This window comes from Poromitra crassiceps (assembly GCF_964638095.1).
Source record: "Poromitra crassiceps genome assembly, chromosome: 7".
Taxonomy (NCBI): domain Eukaryota; kingdom Metazoa; phylum Chordata; class Actinopteri; order Beryciformes; family Melamphaidae; genus Poromitra; species Poromitra crassiceps.
This window is the reverse complement of record NC_139628.1, coordinates 33167847-33184283: the sequence shown is the minus strand read 5'-3', so window position 1 is coordinate 33184283 and position 16437 is coordinate 33167847. Positions and strand designations below refer to the sequence as shown.

Here is a 16437-nt window from a genome sequence, read left to right as displayed (position 1 = left end):
TATTCAAAAGGTGTGTACTGTATTATAGACACATCTCATGAGAGATGTCATCTTCTTCTAGAGGAATGACACATCAGGTCAGAGGAGGCGTCCATAGCCTGGGTGAGTATAGTTGAAAAATCGGCAGACTGTTCAGCTTTTAACTGGATATTTTGGCTTGGATATGTCCGATGTCACATGAAGAGAAAATTGAATGCCTACTATCTTGTGATCGTATTTTTCCTCTGGTGAAATTTCATGAAGCTGTCTAGGATCCACTGGAAGCCAATATGGGGATTTTTTCTGTCCGGAATAAAGTCTGTATGTTGATGTTTTGGGGTAAGTAGTTGGTCTTTTGTATGTAAAAGCTCAGTGTCATGTAGACCAGTGGTCCCCAACCACCGGGCCGCGGACCGGTATCGGGCCGCAACGCATTTGGTACCGGACTGTGAGCCCGGCCAATTTTTTTTTTTTTTTTACAAACTACAAACAAATAAACGTCAACTTGAAACTATGTTTCAGCTACCACACAGCCTATAATATTATAGCCTATGTTTATTAAAAAAATATATAGATATAGATACATGTATATATTAAAATTGACAACCGGTGTGTGACTTTTTTCTTTCCATCTAGCTACCTGTCCTTCGCACAAAAAAGGTTGGGAACCCCTGAAGTAGACTATTAGCAGTCTTAAAGCAAACTTAAAGTTTTCTAAGGGAAACCATACAAAAGGCTTAATAGTTTATATATATATATATGTATATATACAATTATTATTATATATTATTACGAATAAAATGTCCCCCATTATGTTTTGTTCTTGCTCAAACCGAATGTTTTATGGTCACTCATGATTCAGTAGGTCACGGGGTTGGCTTGGTTCCAGCCTTAAAACTAGTTATACAAGGATTTTTTGAAATGTCTATGGACAAAATGAACGGGGAATTTACCTCCGGGGCAATGGCGTCATGAAAAAGTCACGTGAGTGTTGAGCTCTATTGCTCAGGACATTGAACAATTAATTTGATACCAGGACTAAACTGACTGAACTGCTCATTTCACTGTGAATGTTACCTAGTCAGCAGTGTAACTGTATACACTGTAACTGTAGGCTATTGTATCTTTACGGAGGATGTGCACTGTGCACTCGGGGGTTAACGCCTATGAGAGCACAACGAGACTTTGCCTAATCAAATGGGCCACCGGCTGACCCCTATGTAAATCTTTTGACCCACAGTCAATTTGAATAATGGCTTCATCAAAATCCATAAGTTGCCAAATATCTCAACGTTTTGACGTTTGCCAGCACTTCTTTGCTGGCCTTGCAAATTGATTTTAAACAGATTTGTCAGATGTATCTTCTGTAGGCTATGTCAGTGGTTCCCAACCTTTTTTGTGTTATGTACCCCTTGAGCTGTTTTGCCATGCCAATAGTACCCCTCACTCATGCGTGTCGATAATTCTCCTAAATGTGTTATATTAAACTTATATTAAACTTTTAGATGACCTCTCTAACACATCTCATTATTAAAATAATTTTAATGACTCCTCTTTAATACAATTCTGACAGTTTTCAATTGGAAAAAGTAATCAGTTTTTACCATTTTGGAAATACATTGTAATCCCCAATCTTTCCAAGTACCCCCTGCAAGCTGCTGAAGTACCCCTAGGGGTACACGTACCCCTGGTTGGGAATCACTGGCTATGTTAACATTCTGTAGAGATGAAAAATTACTCTTATCTTGGATAACTGTAGAAATTGTTATATTACAGAAGACTGGAGAAAATCAATATGCCTGCTGATTTGAGCATTTTGTGGGATTGTCATTTCATTTGGAGTTGGCTGTAACCAGGACATTTGCCTGAGATCTCCTAATGTCTGCATGCCTCTGCCCCAGGTCTGATGCTGCTGTGCTGCATAGATCTAATGTCTGCATGCCTCTGCCCCAGGTCTGATGCTGCTGTGCTGCATAGATCTAATGTCTGCATGCCTCTGCCCCAGGTCTGATGCTGCCGTGCTGCATAGATCTAATGTCTGCATGCCTCTGCCCCAGGTCTGATGCTGCCGTGCTGCATAGATCTAATGTCTGCATGCCTCTGCCCCAGGTCTGATGCTGCTGTGCTGCATAGATCTAATGTCTGCATGCCTCTGCCCCAGGTCTGATGCTGCCGTGCTGCATAGATCTAATGTCTGCGTGCCTCTGCCCCAGGTCTGATGCTGCCGTGCTGCATAGATCTAATGTCTGCATGCCTCTGCCCCAGGTCTGATGCTGCTGTGCTGCACAGATCTAATGTCTGCATGCCTCTGCCCCAGGTCTGATGTTGCTGTGCTGCATAGATCTAATGTCTGCATGCCTCTGCCCCAGGTCTGATGCTGCTGTGCTGCATAGATCTAATGTCTGCGTGCCTCTGCCCCAGGTCTGATGCTGCTGTGCTGCATAGATCTAATGTCTGCGTGCCTCTGCCCCAGGTCTGATGCTGCTGTGCTGCATAGATCTAATGTCTGCATGCCTCTGCCCCAGGTCTGATGCTGCCGTGCTGCATAGATCTAATGTCTGCATGCCTCTGCCCCAGGTCTGATGCTGCTGTGCTGCATAGATCTAATGTCTGCGTGCCTCTGCCCCAGGTCTGATGCTGCTGTGCTGCATAGATCTAATGTCTGCATGCCTCTGCCCCAGGTCTGATGCTGCTGTGCTGCACAGATCTAATGTCTGCATGCCTCTGCCCCAGGTCTGATGCTGCTGTGCTGCATAGATCTAATGTCTGCATGCCTCTGCCCCAGGTCTGATGCTGCTGTGCTGCATAGATCTAATGTCTGCATGCCTCTGCCCCAGGTCTGATGCTGCTCTGCTGCATAGATCTAATGTCTGCATGCCTCTGCCCCAGGTCTGATGCTGCTGTGCTGCATAGATCTAATGTCTGCATGCCTCTGCCCCAGGTCTGATGCTGCTGTACTGCATAGATCTAATGTCTGCATGCCTCTGCCCCAGGTCTGATGCTGCTGTGCTGCATAGATCTAATGTCTGCATGCCTCTGCCCCAGGTCTGATGCTGCTGTGCTGCATAGATCTAATGTCTGCATGCCTCTGCCCCAGGTCTGATGCTGCTGTGCTGCATAGATCTAATGTCTGCGTGCCTCTGCCCCAGGTCTGATGCTGCTGTGCTGCATAGATCTAATGTCTGCATGCCTCTGCCCCAGGTCTGATGCTGCCGTGCTGCATAGATCTAATGTCTGCATGCCTCTGCCCCAGGTCTGATGCTGCCGTGCTGCATAGATCTAATGTCTGCGTGCCTCTGCCCCAGGTCTGATGCTGCTGTGCTGCATAGATCTAATGTCTGCGTGCCTCTGCCCCAGGTCTGATGCTGCTGTGCTGCATAGATCTAATGTCTGCGTGCCTCTGCCCCAGGTCTGATGCTGCTGTGCTGCATAGATCTAATGTCTGCATGTCTCTGCCTCAGGTCTGATGCTGCTGTGCTGCATAGATCTAATGTCTGCATGCCTCTGCCCCAGGTCTGATGCTGCTGTGCTGCATAGATCTAATGTCTGCATGCCTCTGCCCCAGGTCTGATGCTGCTGTGCTGCATAGATCTAATGTCTGCATGCCTCTGCCCCAGGTCTGATGCTGCTGTGCTGCATAGATCTAATGTCTGCATGCCTCTGCCCCAGGTCTGATGCTGCTGTGCTGCACAGCGGAGCAAGAGTTCTTCCCGCAGAGCAATGCCACCACCTGGGAGGAGGCCAGGAACCACTGCGAGGTACGACTACTGGATTTATTTACAGAAACAAAATGAGACTGGAATGGGTGTACAGGTATTTATTGCAAGTGTCAGGATTTGAAACGCATTCATGTGTAGTGGGGCAATGAGTTATAGCCTTGTCAAATAGATGGCATTTGTAATTTATGAATGACCAACCTTACGAATCGTAAACAACACTCTTCCCCTACCTATACAGCATTCTGCTGTCAATATTGTGAAATGTAGCCATTGATTTAATGGAATTATTAGTAGTGAGGTTATGCTTTTAGCTCGTATGCCATTCTTTTTGTAATTCACTTTTTATTGCTTTTGAAAGAGAAAACTGTAACATCACACACAACACAGAGACACAAACAAACAAAATTCATATGCCATTCTGTTAGATGAGAAATTATACTGTTAATGAAACAGAAATGGGAGTTGGCCTTGGTTTTGTGCTTGGCACATGAAATATAGTTGACCTGTAAGAGATAAAATAAACAACAACATGAATTCAACGACACTAACGGTTAACAAAGACACCCTATGAAGGCCTATATCACATGCTGTAAATACACATTGTGGGGCAGAACAATGATTCACACTGTTAGCTCAATTTTAATCTGCTGTAGGTGCAAATGAGATGGCCTGTCCATCACAATTTCACAAGCTCTCCATACAATTAAATTACATTATTTATTTTACAGTAATGGCATTTTTTATTTTTTATTTACGTTCTAGCAAGCCAATGTGCTATTATTGCTAGACAGATTTGTGGTTCAGAAATAAACATAATGCTGCACAGTCACACTTTGTTGTCTTTGAACTTTTATTTATTTACATCCTATCGTGGTTGTATCGAATCGAGCATCGAGTATCGTGAGAGAAGTGGATTGTTCATCCATGATGAAATGCAACAAGGCCACATCTCACTGTTGACTGAGCTAACCTCTCATGTCCCATCAGGTCTGTTACAAAGATCTGGTCACACTGACTCCGTACAACATCCGGCCAATCGTCCAGAACCTCATCTTCTCCGACTACTGGATCGGCCTCCGCAAGTACACCTCCGGCCTCAACACCTCCAGCCTCAACACCTCAAGCGTCAACACCTCAAGCGTCAACAACACCTCGGGCCGCGCCATGGCCTGGTCCCGCTGGGCCAACGGGGATCCCCTCACCTTCCAGAACTGGTACCCCGGTCGGCCCGTGACCAAGCCGGCGCCGCAGCCGAGCACAAACCCGAGCACAAACCCGAGCACAAACTCGAGCACAAACTCGAGCACAAACTCCTCCGTCTCCGTCCCCATCTGCGGGTGCCTGTGCGGGTGCGGGGGAAGCGTCGTCACGCAACCTTCCACAATTCAGACCACGATGGAATCCTACACAACTGACAACGGGACGGAATCGACTGAGAACGGTACAGAATCTTACACAGATGAGACAGCATCAGGCTATTCCACGGTGGGATATTCCGCAGTTCAGACCACGACAGGATATACCACCGTTCAGACCACGACAGGATACACCACCGTTCAGACCACAACCTTCATGCCGACAACGCTGCCACCTACTGTTTCTACTAGTGATGATAAGGATGAGGATGATGAGGACGCGTATGTTGAAGACGCTTGTGTGGCCCTGCTCAGCTTTGGCCCGTGGATCGAGAGGGCCTGCTGGAAGCTTCTGCCCTACATCTGCTATGAAGGTAGGACTCTTTTGAAACCATCTTCCCTCTCCCCTGCTTCTTCTTTGACTTCACACAGCACAAAAAGCAAGTCAACTTTCCTCAAGTCCAAGTCTTTGAAGCACAGGTCTCAAGTCAAGTCCATGTCATTAATGTCAATTATCAAGTCTAAATGTAATTCAGCAAGTCGAGTCAGAAAAAAATCAAGATTATTTACAGAAACACAAGATGTTTTTGTCAAGACTTGAGTCAAGTCATCCAAGTACAAGTCAAAGTCAAGTCACCAGAACTCAAGTCAAATCAAGTCAAGTTAAGTATTCGCTTCATGCATCAAGTCTCAAGCAATTCACATTATAACTCAAGGCTGACACAAATCCGAGGTCCCCACCTGTGCAAAAAGCGACATTTGGGATGTATCTCTGCACTGCACCAGAATATGAGCTTTTCTCTAACATCACCTAAGAAAAGAAGCAATTTCAAATGGATAGAATTTAAGTTGATGTTGATTCGCACTGTTTTTATTTCCCCCTTTTTGATTATTTACCTGTCCTGGATGTCCTCATCCCATGAGCTCACAATCATCATCATCCTATTTCCCATCGCAGACCGTTTCAATGGCACCATCAATGTGACCCAGTTGACCTCGAACAGCGCCACTCTGAGCTGGTCGAAGGCGCCCGGTAACATCAGCAGTTACCGGTTCGAGGTCAAGCGCCTCAACCTCACAGTGAACCAGGGCGATTTGACCTATGACCTCGTCAACCTGACTGCAGGCACCGGCTACGAGGTGCAGGTGTTCGCCATCAAGTGCGAGAGAGACCTCAACCCACAGACTTGCATCTTCTACACCAGTGAGTTTGCCTCGCTTCACTTCTTACTCGGCAACATCACAAGTACAATGATGGAAGGGTCAAAGGAGCCAAACCTGTTTGACCTCGGTACCAAAACATCTGTGCATTACAGGGTTTCACTTTTTTGTCTAATTTTCTCCAGGAACACTTTAAAACCAAGTAAGCCCAATGACGCATTTTTTTGGCCCTATGATTTGGCCACTGTGTTCTGGCGTTTAAAAACATGACGCAGATTGGCCTAAACGACGCGTTATCGGTTATAAGGTCTCCATTTCAAACTTAACTGCAGGGTTTGTCCTGCATAGAGGAGGTTCTAGCTTGATTTTGAGCGTTATCATTTTAAAGTGTATCATTTCAAAAGTTAAAATCCCACCTTTGGACCTTGAAATGGCTTCCCTGCCTACACACTAAATCAAGTATTTTTTACTTTATCATTTTGGAGAATTTCAAAGTTAAAGTCTGACGTTTTTACGTTGGAATTACTTTAAAATTGTTTCATAAGTCCAGGCTTTCCGATCATGCTTTTACGGTTGTGCGCAGTCAAAAAGGCTGAATCTGAGCCAGGAAAAACCCAGTAACTGCCATGACTGTTACACCGCAGGTCCAATTATTATGAAACATGGAGGGATGATCCAAGATCCATCTTTGTTACTGATTGGTCCAAAGGGTACCTGCATCACTCACGGAGGAAGTGCCACTACAAACACAGTTCATGATGCTACTAGTGGGAGAGATGATGCCAATATTGACCATAATAGAATTTACTTTCACTGACCTGAAGTGAATAGAAGTTAAATAGACAAAATATTATAACCCTGATGACTTTAATATCACTTTGTTTCAGAGCCCCAGAGCGTCCACAACCTGACTGTTCTCACGGTAACGGAAACCTCCGTCTCCTTGAGTTGGAGTCGACCAATTGGAAGCATGGACTTCTACCAAATCGAGGTCACCCCCAAGCCCCAACCCGACCGAGAGCACCCGATTCGTAGCACGGACGAAAAGGAAACGGTCGGCGGATTAATACCTGGAGGACTTTACACGTTTGATGTCATCACAGGAGTCAAAGACGAGTCCGAATGGGCAGAACCAGTCCGCGCCACAGCATATACCAGTGAGTGAAGCGGCCATTGTTGCTCAAATCAGTGTTAGTATACTAATAAAAGTTGTTATTATAGTAATAACATGTACACTGTCAAAAATTTAGACAAACACATTTGTCTTTATTTGTTGCTATTTTCCACATTTTAGAATAACAATAAAAGACACCAAAGCTATGGAATAACACAGATGGAATTATGTAGTGACCAAAAGGTGTTAAGCAAATAAGCACTTAAAATTTTAGATGATTTAAAGTAGATGCCCCTTTGCCTTGATGGAAAGTCAAAGGCTTTGGAAAGAAATTCATACAGAGGCATCGACTTCACTATTTATATTTGTGTAGAAAAACATTTAAGCATAAGCTTTTAGATCAAAATAGCTTTAACATAATGAAAAAGTAAAACCGTACATTCATTCAGGTGTGTCCAAACGAAAAGATCAATAAAAGTTGCAAAAATAGTATGAAAATACTCATACCATTAAATGGTAGGGAATTGAAAGGAAGTCCACGGTGTAGTGTGGGGGTAGAAAGCAGTGAGCTTGATTTAATTGAGTTTTAAATGGGAGATTTTTGGAGAATGATTTACTGCTTGTTGCAGGTGGGGTCATGATGATTAACAGTAAACAGGGTGTTGTTCAGTCTGTTATAAATGCCATTTCCTTTCTTCTTCTTTTCTCCAGAGCCAGGTAAGGTGTCCAATCTGACAGTGTCTAAGACTTCCGCCCTTTTCCTGAAGCTTTCCTGGGTGCCACCCGAGGGAAACACCACAGGCTACCGGGTGACTGCACTGAGAACTGAGAACAGCACTGATTAGTAGGTTCAGTCACTTTGACAGACAGACAGACAGACAGCCTGACTGACTGACTGACTGACTGACTCACTGACTGACTGACTGACTCACTGACTGACTGACTGAATGATCCTTTACTGCAGGGATACTCAACTTGCTTTGCCCGGGGGCCACTTTCGTGAAATGATAGAAGGCCAGGGGCCAGTTAATAAACAAACAATATACATTTTTCTGTAGCGCAGTGTAGGTTTTTGGGGTGTCAGCCGGAGTTTTGTCTGACAATGTTGTGCACACCGGATAGTTAGTTAGGTTAAGTTAGTTAGGTTAAGTACGTACATAAGTGCCTGGCTAGCAATTCCATCGCGGGCCGCACAGGGGGCGCCCGCGGGCCGCAAGTTGAGTATCACTGCTTTACTGTATGTGCTTGAATAGGTTTCATTACCTTGGTGCTTATGGAAACCAAAAAAGCTCTGAATCTGGTGTCAGAAAATGTGGTTATTATATTATGAATTTCAGCTATATCCAGTTATTCTTGTAGCATTTAATTTGTGCATGCTAAATCTGGACACTCTTCACGTCAAACATTATAATGCTTCAAGTGGGATTGCCGTTCTCTGGACACTTCTTCACCCACAGTCGGTGACAAAACAACTCCACAAAGAGATCAAAGCATAGGTTCTAGGGGTGTCACGATACACTCAGTTCACGATACGATACGTATCACGATACTGGGTTCACGATAACGATACGATACGATACGATTTTAACAATATTTTTTTTTAATTGAATAATGACAATATATGACTGGAAAAGTAGTATTTTATTTGAAATGCACAAATACAAAACATGCTGTTGTGGGAAATTGTTATTACAATAACAACTAGAAAAAACATGAGATTGGAGATAAGGCTTATCTTGAAATAGAATGAGTTACACCGTCACTTAGATTTATTTTGAACTAAAAGGTTTCTCAGCAGTATAAATTCTCATTATGCATCTTCAGTTTTTCTTCAAACTCAAACAACAAGACTTTTCTTAATCTATTTTTTATGCATCTTCAGTTTTTCCAGTCAAGTAAACAGTTTTGCCAGAAACTCAATTGAATGGTTTCTCTCCTGTATAACTTATCATGTGTCTCTTCAGAGACTTGTTCAACTGAACTACTTTCCACACATTGAACTTCAACAAACAAAGACGTTTCTTAGTCTATTTTTTGAAAAAAAAATAGAAAAAAAATCGTTGAGATTTCATCTCAACGATACATATCGTGGCGTTTTACTATCGCGAAATTTCGTGGGACGATATATTGTGACACCCCTAATAGGTTCACATTCAAAACACCACCATTGGACTTGGTAGTAACAGTCTCTCTCATGGCCACTTCAGTTGGGCAGATAGCGCTCTCCCTGCTCACCACGCCACCCTGCTGCCATCATGTCTGTCACTTCAGCAATCCGTCATGTGTGAACAGTTGACATAGTGAAGATGCACGGGTGGGGTTCACCTGACATTTGTTTCTCTTCCTAACAGCATGGTCTTCAATCAGATAGTGGACCAGAACCAGAATGTGGAGGTAACCGGGCTGGAGCCGGGCAACAAACTGAATCTCAGTGTCACAGCACTGGCCAATGGCTCTCTGCAGGGGGACGTCGTCTTCATCGACGGCTTTACCGGTGACTAGAGACTATTGATCTGTAAACTGTAGGTAAAACTCTGTGCCTGCTAGTTGCTACTGATGAGGGGATTACTGGAAAACAAAGTCAAGTGAAGGAATGAATGGTGATGTCCACTATTTGAAGTGTGTGTGTGTGTGTGTGTGTGTGTGTGTGTGTGTGTGTGTGTGTGTGTGTGTTTTGAATACCAAGCAATGGGACATCATTTTTTGCCAGAAATTATACATACAGACGCCTATAGGACGAATCAGCGTGACATCACTTGGCCACCCAGAAATGCGATAACCCGGCAGCAGTTAATAGTATGAGTTGTGCCAAACAAACGTTAAAGCCGCTACGAGCAAGATTTTCGATTGTTATTAAACAGTCTAAATGTAATATTGATGCATCACATCTTACCTATAATAGTAGCTGAGACCAAAGCCATGTGAATCAGAGATTGCTCTCTTGATGATTATAGAGTCTGTGTCTGTCTTCCGGCGGGCCGGATAGACCAGGAAGTGAAACTAAACGGTTTACGGCAGCTGCCTGCCTTCAACCGTTTTGCTTTGCCTAGCAACAGACCATAAACAAGGAGAACGCCATGCTCGCTACATCCAGGGGCTTGCTACTCTTGCGAACATCTCTCGTTATATTCTAACAGTTTGTTTGGAAGTCATTTTGTTATTTTGTGGTTATGGCCGAAGTGGCTGCCGCAAACCGTTTCATTTCACTTCCTGATCTGCCCCGGCCGCAGACAGACTAATCATCAAGACAACACTGGCCGATTCACTCGGCGTTCAAGCGAGACTACTCTGCGTTGGTCTCATCTACTATTAGAGGTAAGATGTGAGGCATCCATATTAAATTTAGACTTTTTAATAACAATCGAAAATCTTGCTCGTAGCTGCTTTAATATCTCAAAAACTATACATCACATCGCTTATATTTTGACATTCTGAATGAGAGCAGAATTAGCTCAAGAGTTTGATGTATAATATATACATGTCGTGTTAAAGTTGTGTGAACTGTCGCAGTTTTTAAAATGTAAACAGAGTTAGCCGGCTAGAGTCAGACACTCAAGCCTCGCGCCACTTGGGCTCCATAGGGTTCCATTGGCATTGCCACCCAGTGACGCGGTTTGTTGCTGCTCGGCTGATCCCTCGTATAGACACATAGATTGACTGATCCCACGCCCTCTCTCTCTCTCTCTCTCTCTCTCTCCTGGCTGTAGCTCCTGGAACAATTACGGATTTAAATTTTACAGGCATAACCGCTGGCAGCATCAATGCTAGCTGGGTCCTTCCTCTGGGGAATTATCAATGTTTCAGGGTTGAGTACAAGGCGGTACAGGGCGATGATGCCCCAAAGTCAAAGTACAGCTCCAGCACTAAAGTGCACCTGGAGGACCTGAAGACCGCGGCCAACTACACAGTGACCGTCTACACTGTCAACGGGGATCTGGAGAGTGCCTCGGTGGTCGGCTCTGTTATCACCCGTAAGTGACTTTGTTTTGACTTTGGTCTTTCCAGATTGCATTATTATAGAGGCTGTTGAGACGGCATTTGAAATAATCAAATGAAGTAAAAGTGAGACGTCTCTCTTCCCTTTTAGTGCCTGCGCCACCGCGCGACGCTAAAATCACATCCTTTGATCAAAGCCGTATCACTCTCGAGTGGAAGGCCCCGATCAACGCACTCAAGACAGCCCAGTACGTCGTCACCGTCCGCACCGAGTTCTGGCAGCACCGGTGGAATCAGCAAGTGAACGGCACAACCAGCCATACGTTTGATTCCTTGAGAGCAGGAACCACGTATGACTTTGAAGTGCGAACAAAGGCGGAGGGTCTCCCGCTGAGCACTCCTACCAGCGTGTCAGAGCAAACAGGTGAGATCGTCACACTTGGGTTAAAATGTAACCAATTCAATTTATTTTCACCTGCTTTGAGTATGGGATTGAATGGCAGGACAACACAACCCCCAGAGAGACAATCACAGCAAAGGATTTGAAAGTCACTATAAGTAGGCTATGTTCATGTGACTGACAACTTGGCAATACTATCCAATAGACCCTTTTCATGGGGGCCATTTTGTGTCGAAAAGGCATAATAAACACAGGTGCAAGCAAAACACTAATGAGGATTTCCAAATTCCAATCGTGGAAGTTGGAAACCCTCATTAGTATTTTGCTTGCACCTGTGTTTACCCTGCCTTTTTGACACAAAATGGCCCTGTCTATTAAGCAATTGACAAATGTCTTTCCTCGCCTTAGCATCCTCTTCACCTTACACGTCTGTCACTCTTTCCTTCTCTCTCTGTCTCTCTCTCTCTCTGTTTCTCTGTCTCTCTCTCTCTGTCTCTCTCTCTGTCTCTGTATCTCTCTCTCTCTCTCTGTCTCAGTTCCGGAGAAGAGGCAGATCAGCCTGTCCATGTTGTGCTCTTCAATGACGGCTCTGAGTTGCGAGACAGAAAAAGAGCAGCAATATGTGTTTGAGCAGGTACGTCAGTCAGCACACTCAGCAAACACTCACTGGGTCCAGGGGGAAAGGTCCTGGGTAGAAAGGAGCGCATTTAACATGTTAGACTCAGATACAGCTGAACCAAAAGCAAACATCTAATTGACCATTTTCACAGCAGCCATGTTGTGTCTAAAAGGCAGGGAAAACACAGATACAAAACATAAATTAGGGTTTCCAACTTCCAATCCATTTGTGTTCCAGTGCTGGGGCCCTCATTCATGTTTTGGTTGCACCTGTGTTGCACCCTGCCTTTTAGACACAAAATGGCTGCTGTGAAAAAGCTCACTGGGATTTGTCCATTTGGGATTGATTATTATTTATTTGTTATGTGTTTGTGTGTTTTGATGCAGCTGTGCAAGTTTTTTGAAGAACATTTGAAAGGTGTCTTCTGGAAACCGGTGGGGCAGGCCTGCAAGTGAAAGAATAATCTCTGTCTCTCTCTCTCTCTCTCTCTCTTTCTCTCTCTCTCTCTCTCTCTCTCTCTCACCTCTCTCTCTCTCTCACACACACACACACACACACCTTATGTTCTTTGTCTTTTTCTCTTGTCGGGCCTTGGTGGAGGTTTTCTGTGTATATGAACATTGTGATGTCTCCTGTGGTTTTGTAAACTTAGTTGTAAACTTGCAAAGTAATAATCTAATTAAATTTAAACTACTATCAAGTATTTTGAAAGATAATTTCTTCTATGGGAATTTGCAATTGTGGTGTTTAGTAATACTAAGTGTGGTGAACTTTTCTAGATCAGATTGTAATGAAGTGATTAAAGACTACAATTTGTACATTCAATAAAAAAATGGTTGGTATGGTTTTCCATAATAATAATTCAGTGTTTATGCCTGTGTTGCTGTCTGTTGTAGTGTAAAACGACTAAAGGGAGAGCAGGTGCTTACATGAAAGTGAATGAGAAAAGGAGAAGATACTGAATAATGACATCACAACAGTATAATCCTAATGTTAATTTAAAATTAAATATTCTTCTAAATATGGATGAAAGTCCAAAAAACGTAAAATTTTCTTCGGCCGGGCAGGACCGAGAGTCCCTTCCTTACAGCACCCCCTACCTAAAAGTACTTCCAACGCCACTGGCTGAACCCAAGAATTACTTTTCTTTTCTTTTAGTTGAAATACCTGGGTATGCAGTGCACCTATTTAATAATGTATGCAAAACAAATCACAACAATCTAATTTCTTTAGTTTTTCACACTTTTTCACATCAAAAGTTCGTTTTTCAAGATTTCATTGATAACAGTAATTTACAGTTTGCTGACGTCACCCAGTACTATCAAATTTCTACCCCATTTCAACCAATCATATCACGACATGCAGCTGTCAATCAAATCTTCATTTCTGGATGATTTTCTCTTCCAAATGAAGTCGAAAATGGCGCCTAGTGCCTCTCATCTGGCAGAATTCCTATCCCATAGACTAACTACTAACTTTGCCAATTGTTAGAAACACGAACAAAAAACAAAAACTATAATCTCTAAGAATGCAAAGAAATGTAACTGGCTCGTTAAAACGCGCATTCCAGGGATATCATATCGTTACAGCAGCGATAATGGCGCGCGCATCCGAGAGCTTGGTTGTCAGGGGTCGCACCTCGGAGATTCCAGGCCAACGTGCTGCACTCTCCGCTCGGCAACATGAAGGCAGCTGGCTGCCTGCGGGTCGCTGACATCCACTCCTCCCGTCAAATGGCTCTTCCCGAGGGGAGCGCCACGCAACACACTGAATCCCACTCGATTTGGAGGCAGAACACGCCAGGATTGGCCAAAGCCCAATCCAGTCCCCAGAATTGTCAAATAAAATCATCGACATGATACTATGACCTGCCTCTCAACCTGTCATCTTAGACAAACTATGTTTTCAGTCTGAAACGGACTCAGTATGCACGTGACGAACAGGTTCAGTTCGACTTTAAAGGTTTGGGAGTTGTGAACAATATTTATTTTTCTTTATTTTATTTTTTGGTGCATTAACATTAAGGAAATGTTTACTAATGTCTAATCATTGCTGCTACTGTATTCTAATAGATAAAGGAGTGAGGATAATATAGTACATGCTTTGAATTCCTTATGCCTAGTTTACAGTACAAGACTTTCCCCCCGATTTTACACAGGATTTCCAGTTGGGCTCAGTCTGTCTTTGTTGACTCTAGTCTGCAGTTGTCTGCAGGTGTTGTGCCAGTCGGCAGCTAAATCTCTTAGTGTATACTGGGTACAGATTTCTAATCTGTTAGAGTAAACTGCCTCCATATTTCTAGTCTTCAAGTGTAAACTGCCCCCAGATTTGTAGTCTTCAAATTTAAACTGCCTCCCGACGCCAGTCGGAGCCACAAAGATTATATCAAACATGTTTGAATTTCAAAATGAAAGTCTTGTAATGTATCCTGCCTCGTCTGAGTCAGTTGTGTAGTGTATTTCAGTCAGGTTTTCAGTCGTGATAAAAAATCTGAATGAACCAGTCTTGTAGTGTAAACTCCCCAGTCTTTTCATAATCTGTTCAGATTTTCAAAGTCTTCTAGTGTATCACAGGCATTAGTTGTAGCTATGTCGTGTTCTAAGCAGACCGGATGGCATGCAGGAGATGATAGAACGCTCATCCATAGTGACTTGAGACTTGACTTGACTTGCCCCTCAAAGACGTGACCAAAGACTTGAGACTTGACTTGGACTTGCAAAAAAGGACTTGTGAGCATCTCTGGGGGTGGTACTGTGCAGAACACCTACTTAAAACCTACTAAATAGCCATAAGCAAAACCACTAGTCGAGTCCAAGTCAGTTCCAATCAGGCCCAGTCGACAATTTTGCACAATCTGACACTTTGATCTTTCACTGCACACACTCGCATGTGACCATGTAGGAAGTGCGTCTCCAAAGAGCTTTTATGAACTCTGTATCAGAGAAGAGATGATTGATATGTGGGTGGTTTCTTGAAATTATCAGATAAGGTCTTTCTTTTAAACAAACTGTGACTATAGTAGTGGAAAACATGTAATGCATGCTTTGTAATTAGTTTGACATGATTTTAATCAATATGAACCTACACAACAACAGAGAGTCAGATAGATAAGTACGGTATTAAAGACAAGATGCATAGTCCTACATTGAATATTTATTATTTACAGATCATTAAAGTGCATTATAAAGTGCATATACTGTACAGACATACAAAACATAGATTTAAACATATAGATTTAAATCTATATATTATGTTAAAAAAAAAGCAAAGTACATATTCTACTGTATATTTTACATTTAGCTTTCTTGGACAGTATGCATGGATTAACAAAATGATAATCTAGCTTAGCCCATTTTCTTTAGAAATATATAGCCTATATTTATTTAAAGTTAAGTCTTGTAGTCTGACTTCTTATGAACACGTCTATTCTCCAGTGGTACCAGACTATCAGTGTTATAATTGTCTTGAAGCTTCAGATTTATGCAGAGCGCTATGCTTGGACAAATTTATTCACTTTTTTTAAGTCCATCTCTATCTCTAGGTTTTGATGTCAGTTCAGAACTGAAATGTTTTTAATTCAAATCAGTCAGGATCAATTGAAGTTGTTATTTCTAGAGTAGCTCATGTGAGTGGTATTTATAGAAAGCAAATTCCAGTGGCATTCAAAGAAATTCAACTGATTCTCTTCCATTTTATGGTCAGAGGCTTTAAAGAGTTTAAGATGTTTCACTTTAACTTCAAATTTCAATGAAATTTAAACTAAACTTTTTTCTTTTTTTCACCTTTTTTTTTTATTCCCTCCATTTTCTCCCCAATTGTACTTGGCCAATTCCCCCTGCCCAGCTGTCCCGGTTGTTGCTCCACCCCCTCTGCTGATCTGGAGAGAGTTGTGAATACATCACGCTATTCCCCGCAGTACCCCTCCCCTTTGTACAGGCGTCTCGACCGACCAGAGGAGGCGCTAGTGCATCGACCAGGACACATACCCTTAATCCGGCTTCCCACCCGCAGACATGACCAATTGTGCCTGTATGGACGCCCGACCAAAGCCGGAGGTAACACGGGGGCTCGAACCTGCGACCCTCGTGTTGGTAGGCAGGGAATCTGCTGCTGCACTACCCGGACGCCCTGCTTCAATTCAGATTAAAAGTTCT

At 43.2% G+C, this 16437-nt stretch overlaps 1 protein-coding gene across 3 annotated transcripts; it reads left to right on the top strand.

Moving 5' to 3' along the window:
- The first annotated feature begins 52 nt into the window (after nt 1-52).
- On the top strand, nt 53-13111 carry LOC310779909 (receptor-type tyrosine-protein phosphatase eta). Of its 3 annotated transcripts, XM_083640419.1 has the most exons (12): nt 53-102; nt 244-318; nt 3649-3737; nt 4686-5427; nt 6012-6257; nt 7102-7371; nt 8040-8172; nt 9680-9822; nt 11036-11299; nt 11416-11688; nt 12201-12298; nt 12670-13110. In XM_083640419.1, exons 2-12 carry the CDS (start codon nt 270-272, stop codon nt 12736-12738), a joined length of 2376 nt encoding a protein of 791 aa, XP_083496545.1. In that variant the 5' UTR covers nt 53-102; nt 244-269; the 3' UTR covers nt 12739-13110. The 3 variants fall into 3 exon arrangements, with proteins under 3 accessions (XP_083496545.1, XP_083496546.1, XP_083496547.1); XM_083640420.1 differs by lacking the exon at nt 53-102 and having other exon boundaries at nt 172-318; XM_083640421.1 differs by lacking the exon at nt 53-102 and having other exon boundaries at nt 198-300; nt 12670-13111.
- The last annotated feature ends 3326 nt before the right edge of the window (nt 13112-16437 follow it).

What these genes read in the sequence shown, in the direction of transcription:
- LOC310779909 (XM_083640419.1), top strand. Translation starts at nt 270, where the DNA reads ATGGGGATTTTTTCTGTCCGGAATAAAGTCTGTATGTTGATGTTTTGG. An exon ending in GACTTGCATCTTCTACACCA is followed by an intron (nt 6,258 to 7,101) that starts GTGAGTTTGCCT and finishes ACTTTGTTTCAG; the next exon opens with AGCCCCAGAGCGTCCACAAC. An exon ending in CCGCGCCACAGCATATACCA is followed by an intron (nt 7,372 to 8,039) that starts GTGAGTGAAGCG and finishes TCTTTTCTCCAG; the next exon opens with AGCCAGGTAAGGTGTCCAAT.